Genomic DNA, 27790 nt, shown 5'->3' on the forward strand with positions numbered 1-27790 from the left:
TTTCAACGACACACGTCCGTTCTAAATGAGGTTGTAACAGAACTTACTATTAATATAAAGACAATAATTATGCCAAAAAGAGTGGGCTAAAGGTGATACTACGCCCACATTCCCAAAAGGTAAATACTAACTAATATAGTATACATCTATTTAAGACTAGAGACTTAGTACACATTGACATCAAAACCTTTTTTAGCTGCGATCGGTAAACGTTCGCCCGTCAGATAAGGATTTTCTTCCTGGAAATAGAAAAAGAATATTAGAACAACGAAGCCACATAACACACACAAATAGGTACCTACAGCTAATGATAATATATTTCTCAAGACCCACGAAATAAAAATTAAGCAAAATTAAAAATTTTGAAAAAACCCCCGACGGTAAAAATCTTATTGAAAAATGATAAAATAACTCAAAACCCCCGAGTTAACCCAATTATATAGGAATATCCGTCGGGGGCTGCCATTAACCCAGCTAAAGGATTTCTAGTGTAGTGAATACAATTATTAAAGAATTGTAGATGTTTAACGATGACATAAAATACACGCAATTAATTGTTGAAATTTCATATAGAAAAGGCAGCCCCCGACGGTTATTCCTATATAATTGGGTTAAGTCGGGGGTTTTGAGTTATTTTATTATTTTTCAATAAGATTTTTACCGTCGGGGGTTTTTTCAAAATTTTTAATTTTGCTTAATTTTATTTCGGACTTTTTAGAGAGCATATACGAATTATAGTCTATATAATATGTTATTGCAATATTATTTTGCACCGATATTGTAGCGCCCTCTAGTGAGTTACAGGCGTAATTTTTATTATTTGGGAACATGCATTAAGCACGTACATTGCTGATGAAAACAGAATTGTAATCGGACGTTTTGATTATATTGCAACATTGTTTGGCACTAATATTGTGGCGCCCCCTAGTGAGTAATAGCCATGACACCTATATAAGAACATGAAGTCATCGAACACAAAACCGTTATTGAAAACCGCATCAAAATCGGATCATTCGTTTAGAAGGTAGATGGGAACATTACTTTGCTCTTTTGCACTAATATTGTGGCGCCCCCTAGTGAGTTACAGGCACGACACCTATCTAAGAGCATGAACTCATTTAACACAAAAACGTTATTGAAAACTGCATCAAAATCGGATCATTAGCTTAGAAGGTACGTGGGAACATTACTTTGCTGTTTGGACTAATATTGTGGCGCCCCCTAGTGAGTTACAGCCATGACACCTGTCTAAGAACATGAACTGATCGAACACAAACGCTTTATTGAAAACCGCATCAAAATCAGATGATTACTTTAGAAGATATGTGGGAACATTACTTTGCACAAACGCACACACAAACGCACATCTCTCACCCTAAACGCATATACCTGCTCCGTTCCGTCGTGGGTAAAAAGGCTGTGAAAATTATTCTGTGTCATTTCCATTTAGGTGTGCCCATAAAAAGTAAACACGATTAACATTCTTATTTTTTTTTTACTGAAATAATATCTGAAGTCTACTCCTTTTGTAAGTCTATGGTGATAACCCCAAAAACAAAACTGTCAATTTCACAAGATTCCTCGCAAAATTATTCTAATAATCAAGTTACACTCACAGCAGGCTTATACTTCTTCGCGGCGACACTCTTGTGGTGCTTCGGGAAGGGGAGATCGAGGTCTGCGCCGGAGTCGGGAGGGCAGCTGAACATGTGTTCCTCGTCACACATGCATCGCTGCGCCAGTTGGTACTCCCGACTGAATGCGGCGGTGTTCTCGAACTCGCTGATGCAGCCTTGGTCTTCTGGTAGAAAAAGGTGATGAGCAAAAAATAATGAGTTTTGTTAATTACTGCACCATTTTGCGGCTTGATATGAACTTGAAAACGTAAGTTTAGTATATAAGCTTAAGTACAACATTATATGTATGTCAATATCAAAGACGAAGTTAAAATAAGAGGCCCATAGAGGTATATGCGAAATTGAAAGTGTTAGACGAGGGTTCATCCTTCAGCTCCCGAGTCTTTTCCCAACTATGTTTGTATTGACCATCCATTGATCCAGTCTCACCGGATACAGCCGAGTACCAGTGTTTTACAACCATCATCACGATACCGTTACCAACCTCTCAGGCTCCAGGGTGTAAAAGACCTTTTGTTACCTAAATATATGAAAGTTAGGTCAAGGGTAGAGTGGATAACAGTAGGTCATCACCAGTAACCTGACAGGCAGTAACCTGACAATCCAATAACCATGCCAGAAGACTGTACGAGTGACCTACCAGAATATCCAACAGGGCAAGGGTTAGGCGGGTTGCAGTAGGCTGGCAGGACTGCATCAGTCTTCACGCGCTGCCGGTTGGCCACCACTCCTGAGGGTTGAAGACGCTGCTCACCCTCGCCAGCACCACCGGTCACGTACTGATGGCCCCACAACGAACTGCACAAGTATGGAGACGGTGATTGTGGTGATCGGGAGATTGACAACGCTTTGATACAGATGGAGTTTCCGCTCAGTTTTTCTCGCGTAGCAAAACCGAGAGTACATTATGTATATGCAATGCACGACAAATTCCGAGAGGGATATATCCGTCGCTGGGTGGTAAAGTAATTTTTGTACTGGTAGTTTTCAATTGTTAGTCCTAAGAACCGTGCGGTGTGGCTCGGAAAAGCCTAGGAGAAAATTCTTGATAGAGTAACTTTTAATTCTAAAATCTAAAGTACTGCATGGTTTACGAGAATTAATAAAATATTTTTATTATGAATTTTCAATACACTGAAGGGGTTATGGAAATCTTGTTTGTTTGTATTATACGAGGTTTAAAACTTAAAAAAAAATAGATTATACCAAAGTAAGGCATGCCTAGTTAGGCTATTATTAAGCTGGCTTGTTTTTACTACAACCTTATAAAATGTCTTTTAGTGCCTACATAAAGAGATAAATAAAGAAGAATGACATTGTACTATGAAACGTCGTATAAACTATGAGTAATTGAGGTTAAACATTTTACCTAAAGATATAAACAATTGTTTAAACGATTGTTCTATTTACTAGCTATATTTAATAGGGTCTTAGCACAGTTAAGTTTATGGTCAGAGCTAAAGGTCTTTGTCCAGTGTCAATAGAAATTTTCTTTTCCAATTGCTATGTTTAAACCAAGTGATGGTTAGACGATTTCTCGATTCATCAAATGCAGACATTTCGACTACTTTATTCCGACCTCTTTCGCGATATCTCGACTGGCATACGCGATAAAGTCTAATGTGAATGATGAACCCGCTGCCAAAGCGGAGAAATAAATGTCGATACTCGTAAGCTATAAATAGCTTAGCTTGCGGTATTACCGTACCTCAATGGGATTGTCTAATCGTGTTATCCGTCAATCTTAATGTTGTTAATTCGTTCTAATTTCTTCGTCTAGACTTGATTTGTCTTTTTAAATTAGGACGACTTTAGATAATGGACCAGTTGTATTGTTATTGAGTGTTTGCACGTTAATAGTTTGTTAGTTTTCAATTGTTCTTCAAGATGGTTTGAAATACAAAACAATTGAACCACTAAAAGTTAAAAGGTAAGCTGTGCGATGGAGAGAAAAGATTAAGAAGGTTATAATCAAGAGAAAACCAGCTTGAAGCTTGAATTCTTGCATTAAATGATAGCCCTTACCCGTATCCCATCTTGGAAAGACGAAATGGGATATGTGACTGTGTCATAAAAACAACCCTGCCTGACTGTTAGTTCCTCTAACTTAAGATCGTAAGTTCAGAAAAGCTTAGAAGTAGACGATTCGCCGGGTCATACAAAAACAATGTGAACACATAAAACACATAAAAGTATGGTATCAAACATCTGGACCATGTGGTTTTAAAACATTCTACAAACCTGTGCTGCAAATACTCCTGATCACGAAGGCTTGGATTCGGGTTCCCATCGATAAGCGAATCATAGTCCAACTGCTCATTCTCCAGGTCTTTGCTGGCGCGGGCCATGAGCGCTAGATGGCGCTCACTGGCTGGATACTCCAGGTAGCTGGAAGCGGCATCGTTGAACTCCTTGCCCATGCGTTCCACCACTTCACGAAGCAAAGCCTCCGTTAGCATATGATCCTGGGTGGATGGAGATGGGGGTTAGTATTGGCAGTTTTAGAATGAAGGTTGGTATGGAGTCCTATGAAAGGTCGAGTCGGATTGAAGTTCCATTGGGCTATGTGAGTAAAGGAATACAGAGAGCACCTATGTCTATGTTAATGCGTGATTAGTTAATTCTATGTTCAAATTAGTAGTCATTTATGGTTGTCAAACATTTGCAAATAAGCGTTTAGAATTGTTAAACAAATGAAGGTCTACCATTCGCTTTTGTTAATAGATTAATTGACGAATGATGATAGGTAATAAATTGATTATTCATAATAATTGATGGCTAACAAACCTTTTCCCCAATAGAACCATGGGGGATAAAGCCCATGGCCCCTACGATGCTTATCGCCATAATTAACACTCCTTGCCGGTCCATTGCGAATCTGCAAAGAAGGAAAACACATCAAGCAAAAACATTAACATTAATCATGTTCTCATAAACCCAGCGATGACTTTCAAATGTTTCGGAAATCGTCTAAAAACATTCATAATCCATCAGTATTAGCAATTAGTCATCTTTAAAATGTAAATTAAGAAGGTTTTTATTAATGATTTTGAAGTACAATTCATATCAATCAAACGATACATGACATAATATTATTGTTTAGTGATTTCGTAAATAAAAAACGAGTTGGTCCATTGTGTGAGGCTGCGTGGGCGGCAGATTAAGATGCTATCAAAATGTTTATACCGGCGTCCTTTGATCCGCTTAGCGTCAAATACGTAATTGATTTAATTATGTTTTAATTAGAATTTTGTGCACGTGCTTCTAATGTTGAATGATATTTTTTTAATGTAGGATTTCTATGTGCATACTTTGGTATATAAATGTTTTGTCTTTTTAACAATGGAGAAGTAGCAATTCAAAAACAAAATTCGGAAGACTAACTGATATGTTGCTGAAACTGCACTCTTTAGCTAGAACAGTGTAGTGAGTATCCACAATTCCACATCCTAAGACATAATTTATCCTCATCATTCACCTCTAGCAAAAGAGGGCCTAGAAGGAAATCATCATCTGGGAAAACACTAGACAGATAAGGATTACCCTGGAGCGCGAAAAAAAAACAATCACAACAAAAAGTTTTTGTCAAAACATTGACACCACATGTAAAACCTATTTGCATCTCCAATCATAATGTTGTGTATCTTGTAACATAATATTAACGTATATAATGCTAAGTTCTCGTTGAATCGACCTGTTCACTTGATTCATTCAGATTCAGGTTTTGTCTTCCCACCGTCAGTCTAGTCAATTATTGTTGTTAGATCCATTTATTATTCGTTATGTATTCATTTGAAGATGTATGTCGGTGTTACTTATTTTTATAGCGCGTTAGTTATATTTTAGAAATTAACATAAAATATTTTTTTTGCATTAAATCAAATAATAGTTAAGTTAACCAATCATGACTGTGATATCTCAACTAAAAAATTATGAATATGAAACGCAAATGAAACTCCGGAAATTATATCACGAATCCAATAGGAAAACAAAATCGTTTTTCGAATTGCACCAAAACTGCAAGAAAGCGTGGTAATAATAATATAATAGCAATGCATATGGCCTAAGCGCAGATAAAGTACCGGTCTGGGCCAGCCGACGAACATGGCGGACATGGCCTAGGCTCGAATCAGGCCTGTACGATGTCCATTCACTAGTGTTCATTCAAGCTTTCTACTGGCAAAGAGTAGTAGTGCAGAAGCGACAGGCCAGATTACTTGCCTACAACTTGACTTACCTCTTACCTTATGCAATGATATGAAAACCTTTTTTCAATCATTACTCCAAAAAGGTAAGTTTATGTCAATTTTGGTCAATATTAACTAACTTTATTAGTTGATCAATTAGTGTCATAACTAGTGGTCAGATATTATAATGTAGTAATTCAATTTGTTAAAAAAAAATCAATTATTTCTTCTACCTAACTAATTTAATTTATCAGTATTTTTTAAATAATCGTTAATTAATTTTAAAAGTTGCAACTACTTCCAAAAATAATCTACATTATTTATTCTATGGTCTTTGCGGGATGTAGGGGGGCGGGGCGCACCTGCGCGGGCGCCGCTCGTGGGCGGACGATCAGTCGCCGCGTCCACGCGTCCACCGCCCGCGGGCCACAAGCAAGATTTATGAGAAAAAGGCTCAGGAAGCTAATCAATTAATTAAAGCCCTTTGGCGAAAATATTGTGATAAATTGGAATTAATTTCGGATATAGTGTGTGTGCTTGCGTAATATATCTAATATTCCATGTATCATGTAATATGTAAATTTAATGTAATTTAATTTTTCAACATGTAATTTTTAAAAAGTAATAAAAATATGTTTCTGCAAAAATATAAATTATCTTCTTAATTTTATTGGACGACCAATTAATGTTTTTCCTTAATACAACCTTCTTTTTTGAAAACCCTATCTATTAGCTCATAAAAACGGATGAAATAAAAAACTAATATTTTTTATTAAGCTAATTAATTTCCTATTAATTTGCAGTTAACCTTCTGAGATACCTTGTCTATTGTTTACACCTTTATCATTGTCAACGTATACTTGCATTTTGTTTTACATTCAGTAACACGGACGATGCACCGATCACGATTTATTTTCACTAAAGAATTTTAATTTATTTTGAGAAAAGTAAGGAATTAATTAATTAAGGATAAGTTTTTATGCGTTTTTTTTTTGTGTAGAGGAAAACATATTTTGTTCTAAGTATGGAGGTTGACCCTGCTGAAATAATGTATCACTAGCTTATCTACTGCTTACCTACTTGCATAATACAACATAAGAATGGTATAGCAAAACAACAAAAACATTGTAATACCTAAGTAAAGTGCTCATATTTCGTTTAGAATTGAAACTAAAAAGAATAATAAATCCAAAAGTATCTGGGGTCTTATCGCAGCATAAAAACTAAATAGGTGCATATTTACCCTTTTTTAAATTTAATATTAAAAGATACTGATCAAAATCAATAAGCTATAAAATGTACATAAAGCTACAAAAATTTGCTTGGACCTGGGACTTGGGTAATGAGTGTGAGCGGCGTACGTATTGAGCTTATTATAACAAAAACTAAAATCATATAAAAATTGATATCAGATTTTTTTATTTCACGATAACCCTATATTTATAAGGTGAAGTTTTGTAGCCAGGTAGCTTCTTGAGCTTTTATAACATCAGCGAAAAGAAGGAGGTTTTAGTTTTTAAACGACATAATTTTGAAGCTACAATTACAAGTATAGCTATACAATTTCAACTGAACTGTGATATGCTGGTCTGTTGAAAACTCCAAAAATCCACAAAACCAGAGTATTACACTGTTCAGTTTGAAACTGGGTCGATAAACTCAACGAACAATGTCAAACCGTTTAATCGATTGGAGCTTCCATTTCTAGATCGAATTAGAGATAGCAATGCGGGGTAACACTTGATGAATGTTGGTGATGTTTCACGAATTGCAAAACTTCTAGGTATGTGAAATACTAATGTTAGTGTTTTTAAGAACCAATGTGAACATTTAAATTCGTCGTTATTTTGTTTGGGTATGTGTAAGGAGCGTTATACAGGGCCTAGTATGTAGGTCTATCTAGCACTTATTAGGAATTTTGGAATCACACAATAAATTAAAAAATGTCTAGCGTTCTACTATCAAACCACGGAAACTTACGACTTAGGTAAGAAAGTAGAAATCTGAAATACAATATAAAATATAAGTTCAACAAAAGACATGACACACACCACAAAAAAAAAATGCGTAACATTCCTTTTCTAATTTTCCTTAGTTATTAAATAAGGTAAACGTACCAATAGTCGTCGGATTTCAGAAATCACTGACTTTGAAGCGCTACTGTGTGTTAAATATTCAATAGAAAATAAAAATTTTTGCATGACGTGATAGAGTATTTATTCATTATCCTAAGTAACTAATGTTTTTTTAATCATTTTGATGGGTTTATATACTTATTAAGGCAAAAGTAAAAAAAGGGCGATTTGTACCAATAGTCGTCTGATTTGTACGGATACTCGTCAAATATTCCCAGTACTCGTCAACTTTTAATGCTAATGTAAACTCTCTGCTCTTGAACATAAGGTTCAAGTTATGTACATTTTTTTTGTGCTTGAATTTGTTAAGCATACTTGTGCTTTTGAAACATTAGGTATGTAGATAGATAAAAAACCAAATTCCTATTTAGAATAGCAGGTCATAATCTGTTAGAAGAGCAGGTATTCAATAAAACAGATACATGGTTGCATTTTAATTTATATTCCTATCTATCAAACGCTTGGAATCACAAAACCAGTCTATAAAATATCTATACTAATATTATAAAGCTGAAGAGTTTGTTTGTTTGAACGCGCTAATCTCAGGAACTACTGGTCCAATTTGAAAATTTCTTTCAATGTTAGATAGCCCATTTATCGAGGAAGGCTATAGGCTACTTTTTATCCAAGTACGGGAAGTAGTTCCCACGGGATGCGGGTGAAACCGCTGGCAGAAGCTAGTATGTTATATTTCTTAATAACGATGCAGTCATGTGCATATGTAGCACGAGTAAAATAATTACTTTTAAAATATTTCAATAGTAAAATAAAATAATTAGTAGTCACAAAAAATAAAAGGCACATTCATTTATATAGCTTTTCGCGAAATAATTACTAACATTCATAGATATGTAGGTAAGGTTGTCATTCATCAAAACTTCTGAACTGCTTAGAGCATGCTAAGTACCATTTCCAAAAATCTCTATAGACAGTTTAAACTGTCAAACTGTCTACTGTCTTAAAGGCATCAATCAAAAAATAAAATATGATTAGGTACCGTTCCCCGTTTCCGTTCAAACCCAATAATAATAATATCTAATAAGCCCCACAGGGCATCTGAGGCGGATGACGGGGAGTAGCGACCCTGCGGGGCTATATATCCGAGTGCTCCGGGGAGAGTATACTGTCTCCCATCTCCGGCCTGCCGGAGTGAAGGTCTCCCGCCTCTTGGCTTGCCTTCATTGGCTGACCAGAGTGGAGTCGCTAGAGCAGGGTTAGCAGCCCTGCTCGGAGGGTAGGTGCCTCGTGGTAAGTGGCGAGTGGGCCGGTGATGCTGGACCCACAGGGAGCGCGTGATCTGCGTTTAAAGTCCGCCGAGGTATCCTCACTCTTCAGCCGCTCATGTACCTGTTGCCCTCTTGTTGCGTTTTAGCGACTGATTCCCGGGGGCCCAGTAAGTGAGGTGGCGAGTCATCGGCAGGTGCCATAGTTCCTCATCATCATCATCCTCCGAGCCTTTTTTCCCAACTATGTTGGGGTCGGCTTCCAGTCTAACCGGATTCAGCTGAGTACCAGTACTTTACAAGAAGCGACTGCCTATCTGAACTCCTCAACCCAGTTACCCAGGCAACCCAATCCCCTTGGTTAGACTGGTGTGAGACTTACTGGCTTTTGACTACCCGTAACGACTGCCAAGGATGTTCAAGGATAGCCGGGACCTACAGGTTAACGTGCCATCCGAAACACAGTAATTGGTGTCATTGCAGGATATACTTAGAAAGTACATACAAACTTAGAAAAGTTGCGTTGGTACTTGCCTGACCTGGAATCGAACCCGCGCCCTCATACTTGAGAGGTTGATTCTTGGCCCACCAGGCCACCACGACTTTTTTTCCGGGTGCCATAGTTCCTATAGTTTCCTATATCCTAATCCACTAACATCCCAACGCAATAGCCCAAGTAGTTTTCCTCCATAGTTAGCAATACTTTAGCACAGAACCGGAGATTGTCCTTGGGTTCATTTCTATAGTGTATACAGTGATAATCGTCGGTTTTGTGTCACCATCTCATTAGTTGTCTCAAAAGGGCGTTTTAATTTTTTTTGCTGCATCTGATGTTGTGTGTGGGCCCTTGATTTACAGCTTTTATGACTTTTAAAAGGCCCTCTTGCTTGTAGTTTCTTTCAGTCATGATATGCTATTAAAATTACGATCATGCAATCACTAAATACAGACAATTTTAAATAAAAAAATCTTACTTAAGATTACTCTTTACCCATCAATATCGAATACGACAAGCAAAGAAGTGACAGCGATGGAAGCTATGTCATCTTAGTTTTAAAACTGATTTTAATATTTTTTGCGTCAAAACTAGTTGAATGACATACTTATAGAAAACAGGGGATTTAACATGACTGTGTACGTGCATCTAGAACCAGCAGAGTAAAATTTACCCCTAAGAAAAAGCTTAAAAGAAACGCAGTTTTATGAACAAATGTAGTCTAAACCTAAAATATGTTTGTTCTAGACAGTTATTTATTTTGTAAAAGTCCCGATATTAGCTATTTATTCGCATTTTGTACTGTAAAACACAAAATATCCTCATTATGACGAGTTTAGGTGCAACTTTTGAGCATGTCCCAGTAGTCGTCATAATAATTGTAAAATTGACGGGTTTTGGGTCAAATGGGAGTTTTGAAGTACCAATAGATGTCACATTAAAAAAATATATCTTCTATGTTAAAAGTATTCCAAATTGCATATTACATCGCTAGAAAATAAACTTAACTATCTAATTAAACAAAGAAACATACCACAGACCCCACTGGAGTTATGTAAATCAAAACACAAAACCACGTGCTGAGTTTCACTTTTGACAGCTGAACTTCACGAAAAAACGATTTTGTTAGGGCACACACGTTTCAAATAACATATCTTAGAAGCCGTGACTGTTAAAACCCCGTATTGTTATTTCAATTGTGCAATATATTACCAAGAATATGTTGATATATAAACCGGCCCATTTTAAGTTCAGTAGAAAATAATAATAAAAGTTTTAAGATTAATTGACGACTATTGGGGCATGACGACTTCACCCGCGTTTACCTTAATCTTGATAATCATTGTTATTAATTTGTAAATTCAATTATCTCCCTATTTAATGTCGGCCTGACCCGAAACTGGAGTTTATTAAATAACTTAAACAATTTTATTTACATAATTCGGTTTAACACCAAGACCAATACCAAATAAATTACCGCAACACAATATACATAGCTCAAGTAAAAATAGAAGTGACAGATTAAGTTAAACAATTGATCCCGGATCCCGGAGCTGAACGAGCGTAGTTCGCAGCCTGAATAATGATTAGATCCGTCAACTGATACACATCGATGACAAATAATGTGCTAAACTTTAACTCTTTGTACAATGAAGATGATAGATAACAGATTGGGAGAATACTGAGATGGTACGTGACGAAAGCTGTTATGAATACGTAATTATATTTTTTTTTATATAAGTAAGTTAAAATTCGAGGAGATAACATACAAGATTTAAAAACAAATATATGTTTGTAAACAACAAGAATTTTTGATTTGATTCCAATCATTGATTTAATGTCTAATGTTCCTTCAAGCCAGAGGTTTAATCCAAATATATTTACTAATATTCACCAAAAATTCAAGAAACCACGTCAAGAAATGCTTATAATTTTTTAACAAATAGACCGAGATAACTTAAAGCAAAGTTTTCCTTCAGCTAACCTTATAAATTGTTATTTTTCTATAATCAACAACAATGATATCTAAAACCGTTACGTCCTGTAAACGCTAATTACTTGTGACACAAATGCCTCTGCCGTTGCATGAAATTAAAGGGCGGGACAATCTAGCCGTTTAATTGAGATTTATAAACACTTTACAGTCCATTGTACTATTTCTAAGCGCCGTTAATTAATGTCAACCAAGTCACAGCTCACAGGAATGTGAATAGGAAATAATTTTGATTGACGTTTATTTGCTGTGTTACTGTTGCTATGATTTGTAACTTAATAGTTTAATTGCTTTATTTACGAATCAAGAAAAAGGCTAGGCAAATAATTAATGAATTAATTTATAGATACTTAAAATAAATATAAAACTATCTACACAATTCAACTTGTTGACATTTATTTACACTTGGAAAATAGAAAATCAAATAAAATGCTATCAGCATTTTCAAGTTCAATGACGTCATTGGATTACCAGGAGTGATAACGCAATGTAAACTTTATATGCATCGTAGAAAGTGTCATAATTCCTTGATAAGATACCGTAAGCTTTCTGATTGCTATTCAAAAGTACCCTTAAAGTTCTAAGCTACTTTAAAGCCACGTTATCTAAAATTTATATAATTGTTCTTGATATAGCGTATAATGGGAGACATATCGACCGGAAAACAATGAAATATGCATACAGATAGGACTTAAATAGATCCACCAATGATAGCAGCCCAGTGGGCGGTGGAGGGTGGGTAGACGCCGAACGAAGGGGAGGCGGGGGACGGGGTAGTTCCTAGGAACCCTATGAAAGCTGGATTTTCATCTGCGCACTAAACGAAACCGGAACTGCGCAGGTCTAGACCGAATCAATAAAATCTAGGCACCTCACCTGTATTGATTTAAATAGACACCCATTTATATATATCATTTATATCTCTATAGGTACAGAAGTAATGATAGGTTGTTCCTACATAATTGGCACTGTCTCTTTTGGACATAAATGATAGAGTTGGTCTATACTTTATAAGTTTAATTAAATTTTACAATTTTGATTGTGTGGCGTGATGTATTATAATGGCGTCTAAAAAAAAGAAGAAAAAACTTAACAAAAAAATATCAGTGTACGCAATGCCAATATAATAAAAATAAAACTAAACTGGACCATGGTCTTTTGATCCATGTTAGGCCCCAACATCCTCCCGCCGTTGAAATCTTCGGAGTTCAACTACATATCCAGTTTATCAGCCGAAGGTAGAGGACACAGCCGAACTAGTGGTCGCCGCACGACGCCACGCTGAGTCTTCACATCTGCAACTCGGGAAATCCCATCCGAGCCAGGAAATAATCTTGTCACTCGTCCTAGTCTCCAGCATAAGGGAGGAGAGTTATCCTCTTTTAGAAGAACCAGGTCTCCAATGTTGAGACTGGTATTGTCAACCTTCCACTTGCAGCGTTGCTGTAGCTCAGCGATGTATTCACGCTGCCATCGACGCCAAAAATGTTGATGGAGGTGTTGTATCCGCTGGTACCGTCGTAGGTTGTCGATGTTGTGGTCTTCAAGCGAAGGCGACGGAATAGCGGTGAGAGCCCGGCCAATCAGAAAATGACCAGGGTAAGGCAAAGGAGGTCATCGGGGGTTGAGGACATTGGATAAAGAGGACGACTATTAAGGATGGACTCTACTTGCGCAAAGAGAGTAGATAACTCTTCAAATGTTAAATGAGAATTACCCATTACCCGTTTTAGGTGATACTTAGCCGATTTTACGCCGGCCTCCCAGATGCCGCCAAAATGAGGAGCGTAAGAAGGAGAAAAAATGAATTTAATTCCCTCCCCACTTGCAAAATCAGATAAAGCATCTGCGTTCATATTAAGGAAATTATTTAATTCTTTAGCACCAGCTACAAAATTGCGACCATTGTCGCAGAATACTTCCGTTGGCCTACCACGTCGCGCCACAAAGCGTCTGAATGTCATAATGAAAGCATCTTTACTCAAATCAGTCACTGCTTCCAGATGTAAGCATTTATAAGTTAGACACACAAAAAGACAAAGATAACCCTTTATTAATTTAGCACCGCGTCCTTTTCTGTTCAACATAAAAAATGGACCGGCGAAATCTATACCCACGGTAGTAAATGGAAAGGTTGGCGTGACCCTTTGAGAAGGCAAATTGCCCATCATAGGCTCCAAAGATTTGGCTTGAAATCGCCTACACTTGAAGCAACTACGAACAGTTTGTCGAGCAAGACGTCTACCATTAATCGGCCAAACGTAGTCTCTAATAACACCTAACAGCAACTGAGGCCCAGCATGAAGATTACGAAGGTGTTCACGTCTAAATATTAGTTTTGTTAGATGATGAGAGGCGTCGAGTAATACGGGATGTTTTTTATCATATGGATAGTTTGATGAATCGATACGACCTCCCACTCGAATTACTTTATCCTTAGGGCAATAAAATGGAGATAATGATAGAAGCTTGGATTTTAAATTTAATTGCTTGCCTGCAACGAGAGTTTTATATTCCTGTGGGTATGATTGTTGCTGTGCTAAACGACATAAAATGATATGGGAATTGTTTAATTCACTCAATTTTAATATTCCTTTTACTAAGGGTTGCTTGCATGATTTTAGTTTTAAATTCGTAATATATCGAATAACATATGCAAATGAACGCTGTAAATGAACATAATCCTGATATTTTTCAAAATTGATAAGATTTTCCTTTAATGGCTCTGAATTAATAGTAGTGAAATTTTGCTTAATTTCTGGCAAATTGTTTATTTCTTTAGTGTCAATCTTACTTAAAACTGGCCAGGAATCCTCAGCTTGTAACAAGTATTGTGGTCCCGACCACCATAACATATTATCTCCGATTTGATTTGGACTCACTCCTCTAGATATAAGATCAGCTGGATTTAATGACGTTGGAACATGACGCCACGAGTTTACGTCGGTGAGTTCACAAATCTCCGAAATTCTATTTGCGACAAAAGTTTTAAGATTTTTAAAACTAGTATGAAGCCATGCTAGTACAATACTGGAATCGCACCAATGAACCTCACTATTTATTTGTATGTTTCGTAGAGCATCTCTGACCGCCTTGCACAGCCTGGAAGCTAGGAGTGCGGCACATAGCTCCAAGCGTGGAATGGTAGTGGGCTTAGTAGGTGCTATCTTGGACTTGGCACATAGCAACCTCACAGTGACAATATTGCCAGAATTTATTGATCGTGCGTATACACATGCCCCATAAGCGCTTTGTGAGGCGTCACAAAATGAGTGAAGCTCTATAGATGTTGGTTCATCGCAGAGTACATGTCTAGGAATTTTTATAGCCATAAGGGCAGAAAGAGATTCAGAAAACTTGTCCCATGCTTTGGAAATTTCTTCTGGAATATGATCATCCCAGCCTAACTTCTCCAACCAAAGTTGTTGCAAGATGATTTTGTTTGAACAACACATGGACTGAGCAAACCCAGTGGATCAAAATTTTAAACAAGTTTGACAGTATTGAACGTTTAGTTGGGTTATTGTTCTTTGATAACAATGATGAATGTATAGGAAAATGAAGTGTGTCAGTTGACGGGTCCCAACCCAAACCTAATGTACTAGAAGACTCACTGAGAGTTAATTTATCATCAGTATTTATTGAAGAAGAATCAAACAGAGTTTTTAAATTACTTTTAAGTTTTCTTAAATTAAAACAACCTAACCTTAATGCCGCAGTAACTCCATTAAGAATATGCTTTAGCTCTTGCTCGCTATCACTTGAAGTGATCATATCGTCTACATAAAAATCATGTTGAATAACATTTTTAATTATAACATCTGGATAGTCTTCACCGAGCTGCCAAAGACAACGAGTGCTCAAATAGCTGGAACTTGCCATACCATAGGTGACAGTATTAAGTTTCATTGTCTTGATAGGTAAAGATTCATCGTCTCTCCATAGTATAAGCTGTAAATTTCTGTCTTTATCATTGAGTTCCACCATGCGATACATTTTTTCTACATCTCCGGTTAAAAGATATTTATGCTGTCTAGCCCGTACTAAAATGGAGAAAAGAGAATCCTGCAAATTTTGACCTACCATGAGAATGTCATTTATTGACAGCCCAGATGAAGTAGCAGCTGAGCCATCAAACACAACCCGAATTTTGGTTGATTCGCTATTTTCTTTGAATACAGCATGGTGGCATAAAAAATATGAAAGATCAGGGCGTAATATGTCAGATTGTGAGAGATGACCCAGCTGTTCATATTCCTTTATAAACTTAACATACTCTAATTTAAGCTGTGGGTGCTTTCTAAATCTTTTTTCTAAAAGATGAAATCGTTTCTTTGCTAGTGTGTATGATTCTCCTAAACAATTGGGTGAATCTTTAAGGGGTAATCTAACAGAAAATCTGCCAGTAGTTAATCGTTCAGTGTGAGTTATAAAGTGTTTTTCACATAGCCGTTCCTCATGACTTAATGTTGATTTTAATGGTATTTCTTCAAGGTCCCAGAATCTGGAAAGTTGCTGATTAAAATCTTTTTCCACTATGTCTGATGAAGACAAAGAATGATGACATTGGATATTGACTATGTTGTTTAAATTATTTAATTCAATTGGACCTGAAACAATCCAACCAAATTCAGAACTTCTTAATGTAGGATTATTAGGGCCTAATGACTGTTGGTGGCAGCCAAGAATGTCCCAAAATAAATCTGCTCCGATGAGCAAATCAACATCAGAGGATTGATTAAAATTAGGGTCAGCAAGGTGTACCTCTGGAGGTATTTTCAGTTGCTGAGTGTTTAGTGTGTATGTAGGAATTTTACTAGTTAGTTCAGGTAGAATTAAGAATGAAGTTGTGACATGGAATGGCTTGATTAAAGAATTTAATTGTGCCACACAGCTTTCCTTTACTTTACTATGAACCTGATTGCCAATTCCAACAATGTTTATATAATCATTATTTAAAGATTTACCTGATAGACATAATTTATCCTTTAGAGATTGTGTCATGAATGAGGATTGACTCCCGCAGTCCAATAATGCTCGTGCCCTTTCTGTTTTATTAGTTGTTGGATTGGATACCTCAACCATCGCTGTAGATAGTAAAATATACTTTGAACCCTGTGTTGTACAGTTAGCTATAGTTCCACAAGAATTTGTGGTAGTTTCATCAGGTGTTTCTGTCACTAACGGGATGTGTAGGAGTGCATTGTGTTTTTTCTTACACTCCCGGCAAGGCCGGAGGTAACAGTTCCGTGTTATGTGTCCTGACCTTAAACAATTTGCACAAAGGTTTAATTTATGTACTTCAGCTATACGTTCTTCTACACTCTTGGCTTTAAAAATAGGACAATCATAAATTCTATGTTGGCCTTGACAAACAACACAACATGAGGCAGTTGAAGAATTATTCTGACAAGCAGAGTTACATGTAAAGGATTTATTATGTGGCCGATCAGATTTATTATTGTTGTTCTTAAATGGAGTTGAACCTGAAGCCTTGTTGCTGTTATTGCTATTCGATGAATTATTTAAAGATACAAGAACATCTGCACGATCAGTTAGAAATTTGTTGAACTGCTGGAGATTGGGTACCACATCTTCCATAGAGCCACGCCACTCCTCCCATTTAGTGAGAGTACGATTATCAAGCTTAGAACTAAGTATATGTATTAATAAAGGGTCCCAATTATCAGTCTGTAGACCTAGCCCAGACAAAGCTCTCAGATTCTTGGTGACGTGGTCCACCATGTAACGAAGGGATTTGTCCGACTCACGAGTCATATTATTTATGTTTAACAGTGAAGTGAAATGATGACTAATTAATTGACGCTTATTGTCATAACGGTCACAAAGTAGTTTCCAAGCAATATTATAATTAGAATCAGATACCTCTAAGTTGCTCACTATTCTAGATGCTTCTCCCTCCAGGTATGATAAAAGATAATGAAATTTATTTATAGGTGCAATATGCCCATTATCATGTATGACAGACTTGAAAGTGTCACGGAACTCAAGCCAACGGAAGTATGTACCATTAAATTTAGCAATTTCTAACCGCGGCAACTTGAAACCTGCAATGAGATTATTAGTTACAATGGGATCAGATGACACATGGGTTTTATTTGACTGGTGCTTTTGAATGATGCCTTTAGCACTTGAAATGCTGGAGATAAATGATTGTTCAATATTGTCGCGTTCGTCAATCTCCTCTTGTAAATTTCTTGAATTTAACACTTCTATCTGATTCTGCAAGTCGTCAAATTTTAATGATAGGGACTCAAATCGACTGAGTCTAAGTACCAACTCAGCTATTTCGGTGTTTGTAATTGTGGTTTTTGATGTTAAATTGGTTAAATAATTTTTAAATTTGGTAATTTGACCCTTTATAGAGCTACGTTTAACAAATAGTTCTTGTAAACTTTGCATTTTCTCGTCTTTGTCCATTCTTATTATTGTTAGAAATACACAAGGTTAAGGATTGTGGGGAATTTAGGAGGAAACTTAGCTGCATTGGCCGGGCTGGTGACGGTGAATTTGGTGTTCTTCACGTGTGTTTCAACCAGGTATTTGTAGGCTGCAATGGCTGGATATCCGTGTTTACACGCTCTGTCCTGTCACGGTCGCCAAAATTTATGTCTCTTTTGGACATAAATGATAGAGTTGGTCTATACTTTATAAGTTTAATTAAATTTTACAATTTTGATTGTGTGGCGTGATGTATTATAATGGCGTCTAAAAAAAAGAAGAAAAAACTTAACAAAAAAATATCAGTGTACGCAATGCCAATATAATAAAAATAAAACTAAACTGGACCATGGTCTTTTGATCCATGTTAGGCCCCAACAGGCACATAAAATTGACATTATTCCTCTGACGATTAAGCAATTAAACTCAGTATGTTCGCAAGGTACTTTGAAATTACGAAATTGCAGTAATTAAGCAATCCTGTTTGACTAAGGCTTGATAAAAGGGACTTTATAAACATTGTTTAATGCGGCCAGATTATTAATTATTCAACAATGTGGCATATTTTCATATTATTTTTGACGTGCTAGTCATATAAATCAAATATTGAATTGATAATGGCTCAATTAGGTGAATTGATATGGATGTATTAACATACCTTTAGTAATTGTTCGTTGTTTGGTTTATGAACTATGTTATCTATGTTTGTAACACATAAAACTTGTTTCGAGCGAGCCGACTTGTTGCGTTCAAGACGCGGCGAATCTTTCAGGCTCTTTCATCGGCCCCGAGCTTTTCCGACTATTGATCGCGAGCAATATTAAACTCTATTGCTATGTGATAGAGTGCTATATCGTTCGTGGCCGTGATAGAAGCCTCTGTGCAACGCGCAGGCGCGAGATATTTCGAGATGATTCCGTATCAAAGGTCTGTGAGGCGTACTTAATTAAATTTTTCATTACTTTGTCATTCTGTTATTTCGCGGTAGTTAATATGATTTAAATAATATAAAAAATCTGTTTAGAAAACAAGAAAAATGAAGATTTTTCATTAGAAAGTTTTAATTGTTTCTAGACAATATTAATAAAAGAGTTAATACTTTTGATAACTTACGCGCACTCGGACTAAACTCGCTACAATTATTATAACAGCCACTGCAAAGTACATTATCACTAACTTCTTCAGATTAATTTCATAACAAATTATTAGTCCGATTAAACACCATATTTAAACATATAATTTTCACCACCCGGATAACTTTATTCAGTCGAGTATTAACTGTGAATGATGACCTGCAACTCTCTTAATGCAAGCCCGGTTTCAGGAACAAAGGATCACATCTGTCAGTTGCGTACTAAATTGAACTTTATTACCGTTGTATAGAGTTTCCTGTTGCGTGGTACCGTGTAAGAGGCTTTTGGGCAACGCGCAGGCGCGGGAGGCTGCATTCGATTGAAGCCTAATTAATAGCTGTATCTAGGATATGCGTACATGAAACGCAGATTTTCAGGTATTCATCTACCTGAAAATATAACTATGGTCGGAAAATCAGAACCGATATAAAATATCTAAAATGTAACTCAACATCAATCCCTCTTGAAGTAATACTAAAGATATCTTACTATCTGTTGCTTTTTATTAAAATATTGGAAATAAAATATTGTGTAAGACCCAAATCAAAATGGTGGCTATAATGTTTTCTGTAGGCGCGCAGCAAACTCGAGAAAAAAGCTGTTGCATTTAAAGTTATGAACCTCTTTTATGTTTGTAGAGCTCCTGTCCAACAGAAGTTAATAAATAGGTATATCAAAATATTTAAAAAATAAAATTGTTTGAATAAAAAAAAGTAATAAATGAAAAACTCACATGTATCCTTAGCAGACTCGCTATTATAACGATGAGGCAAATTGCAAAATACATGAACCCGTTTTAGACCACAGCTTTAATTCGAAAACAAACTTTCACTCAAAATTAAAATTTCAAAATGGCGATTGAAAATTTATGACGCGTTATTTTTCACTGCAACGTAAGTAGTTGAACAACAAGCCAAATTGATATTTATTAGCTGTTAAATAAAGTCTTTATTTGAATGCAACAGCGCAATAAACTAGTCAACGCGGAATTGTTGCACAAAGTGACGCGTTGCTCGGTGCACAACTACGAAGCAGGGGCTGGGAAACGCAGGTATTGATCGCGTGCTACTTTCGACCTTATTTGCTAGTACATAAAGCAGTATATTGCGTGGCAAGTTGTTAGAGGCTTCTGTGCAACGCGCAGGCGCTCGCTGCATCGAGTTGATGCCTAATTTAGAGCTCTGTCCAGGGGCCTAAGTACCTATCTGAAGTGAATATTGATTGAAGCTTGATGGCTGTATGTACGTTATACATCACCCTGTATGTCTTTGTTCGGCTTAATTGAATTGGTGTCGAAAATTCAAGTTTCGAATGATGTTAAGGAGACCAAAATCTATTATCGTTTCCACGTTAAACGACAATGAATGATTTACATAAAAATCGACGACACGGACGACAACCAGAAACATGAATTAAGTACCAGAAAAATCTACAAAATCGACAGTAAAAGCACAGATTTAAGATATAAATGTTTTTGTGCAGAGCCCATTATTGTAACAGTCTAGAGTCAACAAATATTTTAAAAATATTCGTTAGTTCTAGAACACATTTATTTGGAATATTTGTTGAAATTAATTAATTACTAGTCAAAGTACTTCAGTGATTTAATCGCTGAACTTTACATTTAGCTAATAATATACATAGATTCAAAATAACTTACATGTGTCTCGATCAGGAAACTCACTATTAACAAAAAAAAGACAAACAGCCAATACTTTAACTTTCAATTTCTAAACAAAAGAAGAAAAACTGAAAAAACTGAAAAAATAAACAAAAACCTATTTACTGAAATAATACGACCTCATAACTGGAAAGTGACCGTGAAACTAGTGCGTTATCATGTCCGCCGCTGTTACCAGTGCACAAACCAAGCTTTACTGTTAAATTTTCAACCTAAGCAGCTGTGACATAAAGTCGAGTTTTGTTTGCAGCTGTTACTAGTCCCCAAACCAACCTTTACTGTTGAATTTTCAACCTTAGTGTCGCTGATATAAAGTCGAGTTTTGTTTGCAGTAATGTTAGAGCGTAATGTTAGCTTTTGTGCAACGCGCAAGCGTGGTATTGCAATTGATTGATGCTTAATAATATATAGCTCTGTCTGGGGACTTGAGAGCTACCTGATAGCTTTATTGATCGACTGAAATGTGTGTATGCGTTATGTAAGAATTTTGTAATTTAAAGCTTCTGCATACTGTTTTAAGGAAGCTTTAATTTTATCAAAATGGCAATCAAAAGTTTCCGCGTCAATTTCATGTTGTTTTACAGTGTCTTACAAAATACTCTTAAAGATTTTGTCCCTTTTTGTCTTCGGGAATAAACGATATATATGTTTTTAATGTAAATATGTACCTTGTAACCTATATGTATTTTGAGATGTAATTAAAATGTTCGGTAACGTTATACTAGCGTATCTATCGAACACCTAGATATCTAATGCTTATTAAAAGCTTAAGATGTAATTCTTTTGATGGACCTATTTGCAAACATACATTTAATAATACGTCAACACCAGAATATGAAACAGTCAAAAGCTCAGTGAGTTTTAAGAATACGCAATCTAGGTACTGTTTTGTAAACAAAAGAAAAATTAAAATGCGAAGAAAGTGTTAGAGGTGACCGTGACTGAAGGTCATCTTGGCAGTCCTTACACAAACCCAGAAACGCAGTTACCACTGACATATCAAACTGAACCTTATTCACTGGGTATAAAGTCGAAAGTTCTGTGGCAACAATGTTATAGGCGTTTGTGCAACGCGCAGGCGTGCACTTCAGGATATATGTATGAAGTAATATAGAGCTTTATCTAGGGACTTGTACCTGAGGGAAATATTGATTTATTGTGTACTTGATGGAAGTTGCGTAATACATAATTTTTGAAATTGCGTACTTGGTCTATTTTAAAGTTTTTAATTATTGAAATCTGAGTGCATTGCAAACTTAAGCTTCGCGGTATTATTTTAAAACGCAACAGGCTTCTTTCAGAAATTAAGATGGAGTACTCTATTTTCATGAAATAGTTTAATTTAGACTTAATTTCATTAAAAATATGGTTAAATTCAATTATTTTAAGTTTTTCTTATAAAAAATAAACAATTTCAGATGCTGAAGAATAAGATAAAAAACTTACATGTATCCGTAGCAAACTTGCTATGATAATGATGAGGCAAAGCGCTAAATACATGGATGACTTATTCAAAGGAAAAAATAAAATAAGAAAATATTCATGAATTATTATGACTCCCGTATGGTATGCGTATGCGTAAGGGGTACGTACTATAAGAAGAGTATAAGCAATTAGAAACCGTATTACTGGTCAATTAAAGTGCATTTTATAACGACTTCACATTTCAGGAGTCGACGCGGAACTGTATCATGTTTACGTGTCGTTTGTTGCACAGATTTCAAAAACAAGGCTTGAAACGCATCAACCAGTCTATTGGGACTTTAGACTTTAGATGGTAAGGAATAGGGTTGAATATTGTATGCGTGAATGTTAGATGCCTATGTGCAGTGCGCAGTCGCGAGGTACTTTGTGATTGATACCTAATTATAGCTCTATCTGGGGTCTAGATAGTAATATTAATCAATAACATTCTAGAATGTTCAGTTTTGAGTCGTAAATAGCTTCTTTATATATTTTATTTGTTAATGATCTGTAATTTAATAATTTTTATGTGCCTCTAAAATGTTAGTTGCATCAAAAAATATGCAAAAATAAATTTAAAAATACTTATGTTTTTACTAAAGCCTACGCTAAGTTAAGTTTAAGATGTCATTGTATAGAGTTGCTCAAGACAATGAATGTTGGGGTAGGTTCTCACTGCTGTTATCGAAGGTCAACTTACTTCGTGAATGAACGGAGGGGAGACTTGAAACTGCTATTGTTTACATTTTCAGTATGTACGTCAAAATTCAGTAGTGTGATAAGGAAGTTTGTAATATGGTATTCTAGGTACTTACCTTAAAACTAACGACGACGAACTAATACAGGAATACTCTTTGAAATCGCGTACAAAACATAACAACAATATCGTGAATGAAAAGATACACGCACGTAGAAATCAGAAGAAATAATAAATTAGAATTTGTAGCTACAGCGTGAAAAAAATGTCGCCAAAAATCAGTATTCACGAACTCCATGTTGTAAAAGAATTGTTTCCATAATTGCAAGTTAAACAAATCGCTATTAAAAATAAGATTTTTCCAATAATCAAGAGTAAAAAAGTCCGAACAAGGGTTTACGTTACAAAATTCAGTTACGAACTCGGTAATTTCATTTATCGTTCCCGTAGCTTCGTTTAAGCTGTTAAAAAAGTAAGTAGGTACTAGCTCCATTCGCGACAAATTAAACGCACGTTTAAAAGAAAAGAATAAAGGAATTTGAGCTTTAAATCTTGACTGTTAAGGTTCAATTAAGGTTGTATAACACGGAGTCCGCACGGATCGAGGGAACGCGACGAACTGTTGCACGGAAGAGCCCGGCTCAATTCGAGGGCACGAAAACAGGGATGCATTTAAAGTTGACGTTCGAATTTGGACTTTATTGCCTCTACATAAATGTTAGTGTTGCACGAAACTGTGTTAGAGGCTTGAGGGAAGAGCGCACGCGCGTGATTGTGCAGGAGATAAGTACTTTATGGTTATTACACAGATGTCCTAGACAGGACAGAGGTGACTTTAATATCTACACTAACCTATGGCATTTATGGTGTATGTCAAAATTTAGCTCAGGTTAATATTGGTTCTTGGGGCTCTTGTTGCCATTATCGGAACCAGGAAAGACTATATTTGGGCTGGTAATAAATAACTCAAAAAGGGTCTACTCGATTGTCTGTTTTTGAATCCAGAGCTCAACAATCGCAAGCAATTAATTTTAAAAATAGAACAATAATTTCCGTACACAAATTAATTTTGATTAAACCAAGTTTAGTATTAGTTTAAAAAGTTTGATAATCTAATTCTACCCATTGGTACTGTCACGACAAAATAGCAATTTAGGTATCTATCAAAAACGCTTCAGATCTAAAGAAACTGTTCAGACAGTTGTACTCATAAGAAGGCACGGAACACTGATACCTGTATCCAGCAATGACTGTTATTGGTAACGATATAAAAAGTCAACTAGATCACTATTAGTAAAAATTAATTAGGTGCACGCTAAGCAATTTTTGATGTTAATAAAATATCACAAGTCTTTCCTGAAATATCGTAGTAATCAATTTCATTTCGCGTCTGAAACATTGACTCACTCGTAGCACATTACTTGTCGTAGCGCTACGTCGCTACGCGAGGTGAAATCATGCAATGTTTTATAATATTTTTATCGAATGATACTGGTAAGTAAACATTAAAATCAAGGCAATATCAGCAATAAGGTAACATTTCAAAAATAGTTGTAAATAAATATATAGATACTCTCCCATCCTATACTTATGCCAAATAATGGCTTTTTATCGTAAAATATTTGGTAGATTCGAAAAGAATTTTCACTTATAATACCACAAGAGCTTCAAAATTATCGGGTATTTCCCGATAGGTTCGTTGCAAACAAATGAAGGAGTCAAGTTTTTCAGGTTAAAAAATCACGAGCGCGAAGCGCGAGTGATTTTTCCTGGAAAACTTGACGACTTTATTTGTTTGCAGGGAACCTTGAGGGAAATGCCAGAGAATTTTGAAGCTCGTGTGGTATTCGGGGGATTATTTTTCCGTCCCAAATGTCGGCCACAACCTGTCAGTTTGACATAGCAACGACCAGAGAAAATATTCAAAAAATTATCAGTATAATACCATGTAGGTTGTACCACGTGACGTCGAATGGTGCAATTCTATTGGTCGATATTTGGCTCGGAAAAATAATCACGAAAATTCGCAAAAATAGTATTTAAAAAAGTTTTCGTTTAACCAACCGAATACGTTATTGTCTTTCATCATCATCATCATCATCTCAGCCATAGGACGTCCACTGCTGAACATAGGCCTCCCCCTTAGATCTCCACAGATACCTGTTGGAGGCGATCTGCATCCAGCGTATTGTCTTTAGCGGTAATAAAATAATGTATGTGACATTCTTCCTCTCTTTTTTGTGTGTTCACACGAAAGTGCTCACTAAAGCCCACTTCAGAAAAGCTTTGAACCCGGACAAAATTTTAGCAATGTCAATGTTATAAAAATAGCTATATAATACATATAACGAAAAAATCATTTTAAATAGCATCATTTTCATGGCCACCTCTAAAGGGTGCATGTGGTGACGTCAATGGTTAAATCCAATAGATAATCAAATGATTAATACCACTCTAAATTGGTTTTAATGTTGGTGTAATAGAGTTCAAAATTGAATGTACAATTTTCAGCTCCGTGGGCGCAGACGCGACCTTGAGATACTTTCCTTCCCCAAAATGAAGGACTGGGTTAATATATTTTGTTTAGGGAGGTAGGAGATTCTGCATTTAAGATTTTTATAAAAATGAGTCATAAATTGAATTATGATGGTCACTACAACAGTGTTTTATGAATTCATGTTTGTTATTTTTTCACGCAAAAGCTACCGTACGGAATTTTTGAACCTTTTAAGTAATGCAGCTTATACAAAAGAAAAAACATAAATTACTTTTAATCCAAGTTCGAAAAGCAGTTCCCTCATAATGCGGGTCCAAGCAAAACGAATAGCTAGTAGCTAATATTCGAAAGAAAAACCTTTGATAAAACCGAACGACTGAAAGATTGTGACGTGGTTGTTAAAGCTTTTCACGAGCGATAAAATCGCAGATTATTCACCAACACGCATTCTAATATCACAGACTAAACTGACTTCTATTAATGTACAAATAGAGCATTAATTTGTTTGCCAATTTATTGGATAGAAGCCTGAAAACCGCCTCAAAAACATCTGTCACTGTAATCGGTGACGTAATTCCGTATTCAGGATTAACATACTATTAAAACATGTATTTGTGGTCATAGTTTCGATTTAAAATTGCAGTTAGTTTATGTAAATAGGTACAGTCAGTATCAAAATGTGTCTTAAGATTGCAAGACGCAACGCGCATGCTTGTCAACGTGGCGACGGATGGCGTGCAACATGTGGTTGTGAGAGTACACTAGGTATAAATCAATTAATTTTATATTATTTTTGTCATAACTTGTAGCTAGATAAATTATCTTCAATATTGCTTAATAACTAATATGAAAAAGTTTGCAAATATTTGCGATAAGGCACTTTTAGTCACAGGCATATATCTGAATGTGACATACTGTCTTATCTGGTGTTTGAAACAGTATGACGTATAAACAAAACTTGCAGTGGATTACGTGGCTTGACATTTTGCAAATGATAAGCAGAAATCAATAACTAACTCTTTGATACAAGATTTGCGTGCCTCGAACTTCAGTGAAAGGGACATTAACAGAAAGTATAAGCGGACGAAGCCTCAGGTTAATATTCAAAATGAACTTACATGTAATCTGACCAAACTTGCAATTATTATAATTAACGCCACCGCAAGATACATGCACTCCTTTTTAAGCGTCTTTTTAATGGAATTCGTTCACATAGTCCGTACACGGGTAAATTTGTTGCGTACTCACCAATTTGGTAGATACCGGGCGAATGAGCCTAACTCTCTGTTGTCATGGATCGATTGAGTCGCGCACGCGCTCTCGTCAACTACGCAGGTGATTTTGAGTGTGACTGTACTAAGTATATGATTAGGGTGAGGAAATTTATCTTGTTCCGTCAAAAAAAGAAAAAAAATGAAGTGACAAGAAAATAAACTTAAAAAAAAATGAAACTTTTTAGTTTTAGTTTTTTTACTAATATAGTTTTTTTTGGTGAATATTTGTAAATGTGTGTATCATGTAAATAAATTATGAAAAATGTTTTTTTTTTTTTTAATTATTCAAAATGAGAGTGTTGCCTTATAAGTTTTAAAAATTGCGAGTGCGTCAAACAATTTTCCGTTCAATGTTTCAGAGGCTTCTCGCCACGTGATCTGTTTGGGGGAAATTTTAAAGGTCAAACTATATAGGTAGGTAATTCACCACTTTCGTACTGTGATTGCGTAAATGGTACATTTTGTGATCTAGGACGATGTTGTTTGATAAGGTATCGAGAATTACATGATTTTGTAGTTTAGCTTAGATAGGTACTATGAGAGCGGCTTCACAAGACCATCAAGAAAATGAACTGCTTGTCTATCTATGTAGGTATGTCTTTTACTAAAATAATGCCCTGCGCAGTTGGCTAATCTCCTTACATGAGAACAGCCGCCGTAGCCGATAATCGGCTAGGAGGACATCATCATAATAAAGAAAAAACAAATTTTTGTTTGTTTGTTTCTCTGTACCCTAAAGGTTCCGAAACTACTGAACCGATTAGAAATAATATTTTACTTTGGAAAGCCACACACCGAATAACATAGGGCATATTTTATCCCGATACGGGCAGTAGTTACCACAGGACGTGAGTGAAAGTACTAACCGGGCAAACGTCTGCTTAAAAATAAACAAACTTCCAAAATATTAC

General features: G+C 36.0%; 1 protein-coding gene across 7 annotated transcripts; it reads right to left on the minus strand.

The window, feature by feature from the left end:
* LOC110384350 (neuroendocrine protein 7B2) lies at positions 1 to 26901 on the minus strand. Of its 7 annotated transcripts, none has more exons than XM_021345599.3 (6): positions 26854 to 26901; positions 4425 to 4515; positions 3879 to 4102; positions 2278 to 2435; positions 1617 to 1801; positions 1 to 239 (listed from the first exon to the last, which is right to left on the minus strand). In XM_021345599.3, the coding sequence occupies exons 2-6, from the start codon at positions 4506 to 4508 to the stop codon at positions 165 to 167; spliced, it is 726 nt and encodes a 241-aa protein (XP_021201274.2). In that variant the 5' UTR covers positions 4509 to 4515; positions 26854 to 26901; the 3' UTR covers positions 1 to 164. The 7 variants fall into 7 exon arrangements, with proteins under 7 accessions (XP_021201274.2, XP_021201269.2, XP_021201273.2 ...); XM_021345594.3 differs by having other exon boundaries at positions 26724 to 26864; XM_021345598.3 differs by lacking the exon at positions 26854 to 26901 and adding an exon at positions 23227 to 23707.
* Between the last annotated feature and the right edge of the window lie 889 nt (positions 26902 to 27790).

This window comes from Helicoverpa armigera, chromosome 13 (genome assembly GCF_030705265.1).
Source record: "Helicoverpa armigera isolate CAAS_96S chromosome 13, ASM3070526v1, whole genome shotgun sequence".
Classification (NCBI taxonomy): domain Eukaryota; kingdom Metazoa; phylum Arthropoda; class Insecta; order Lepidoptera; family Noctuidae; genus Helicoverpa; species Helicoverpa armigera.

Excerpts from the sequence above, each read along its gene's own strand:
- LOC110384350 (XM_021345599.3), bottom strand. The coding sequence starts at position 4,508 with ATGGACCGGCAAGGAGTGTTAATTATGGCGATAAGCATCGTAGGGGCC. Across the intron at positions 4,103-4,424 it reads ATGGTTCTATTGGGGAAAAG|GATCATATGCTAACGGAGGC; the intron begins GTTTGTTAGCCA and ends CCATCCACCCAG. Across the intron at positions 2,436-3,878 it reads CAGGAGTATTTGCAGCACAG|TTCGTTGTGGGGCCATCAGT; the intron begins GTTTGTAGAATG and ends ATACTTGTGCAG.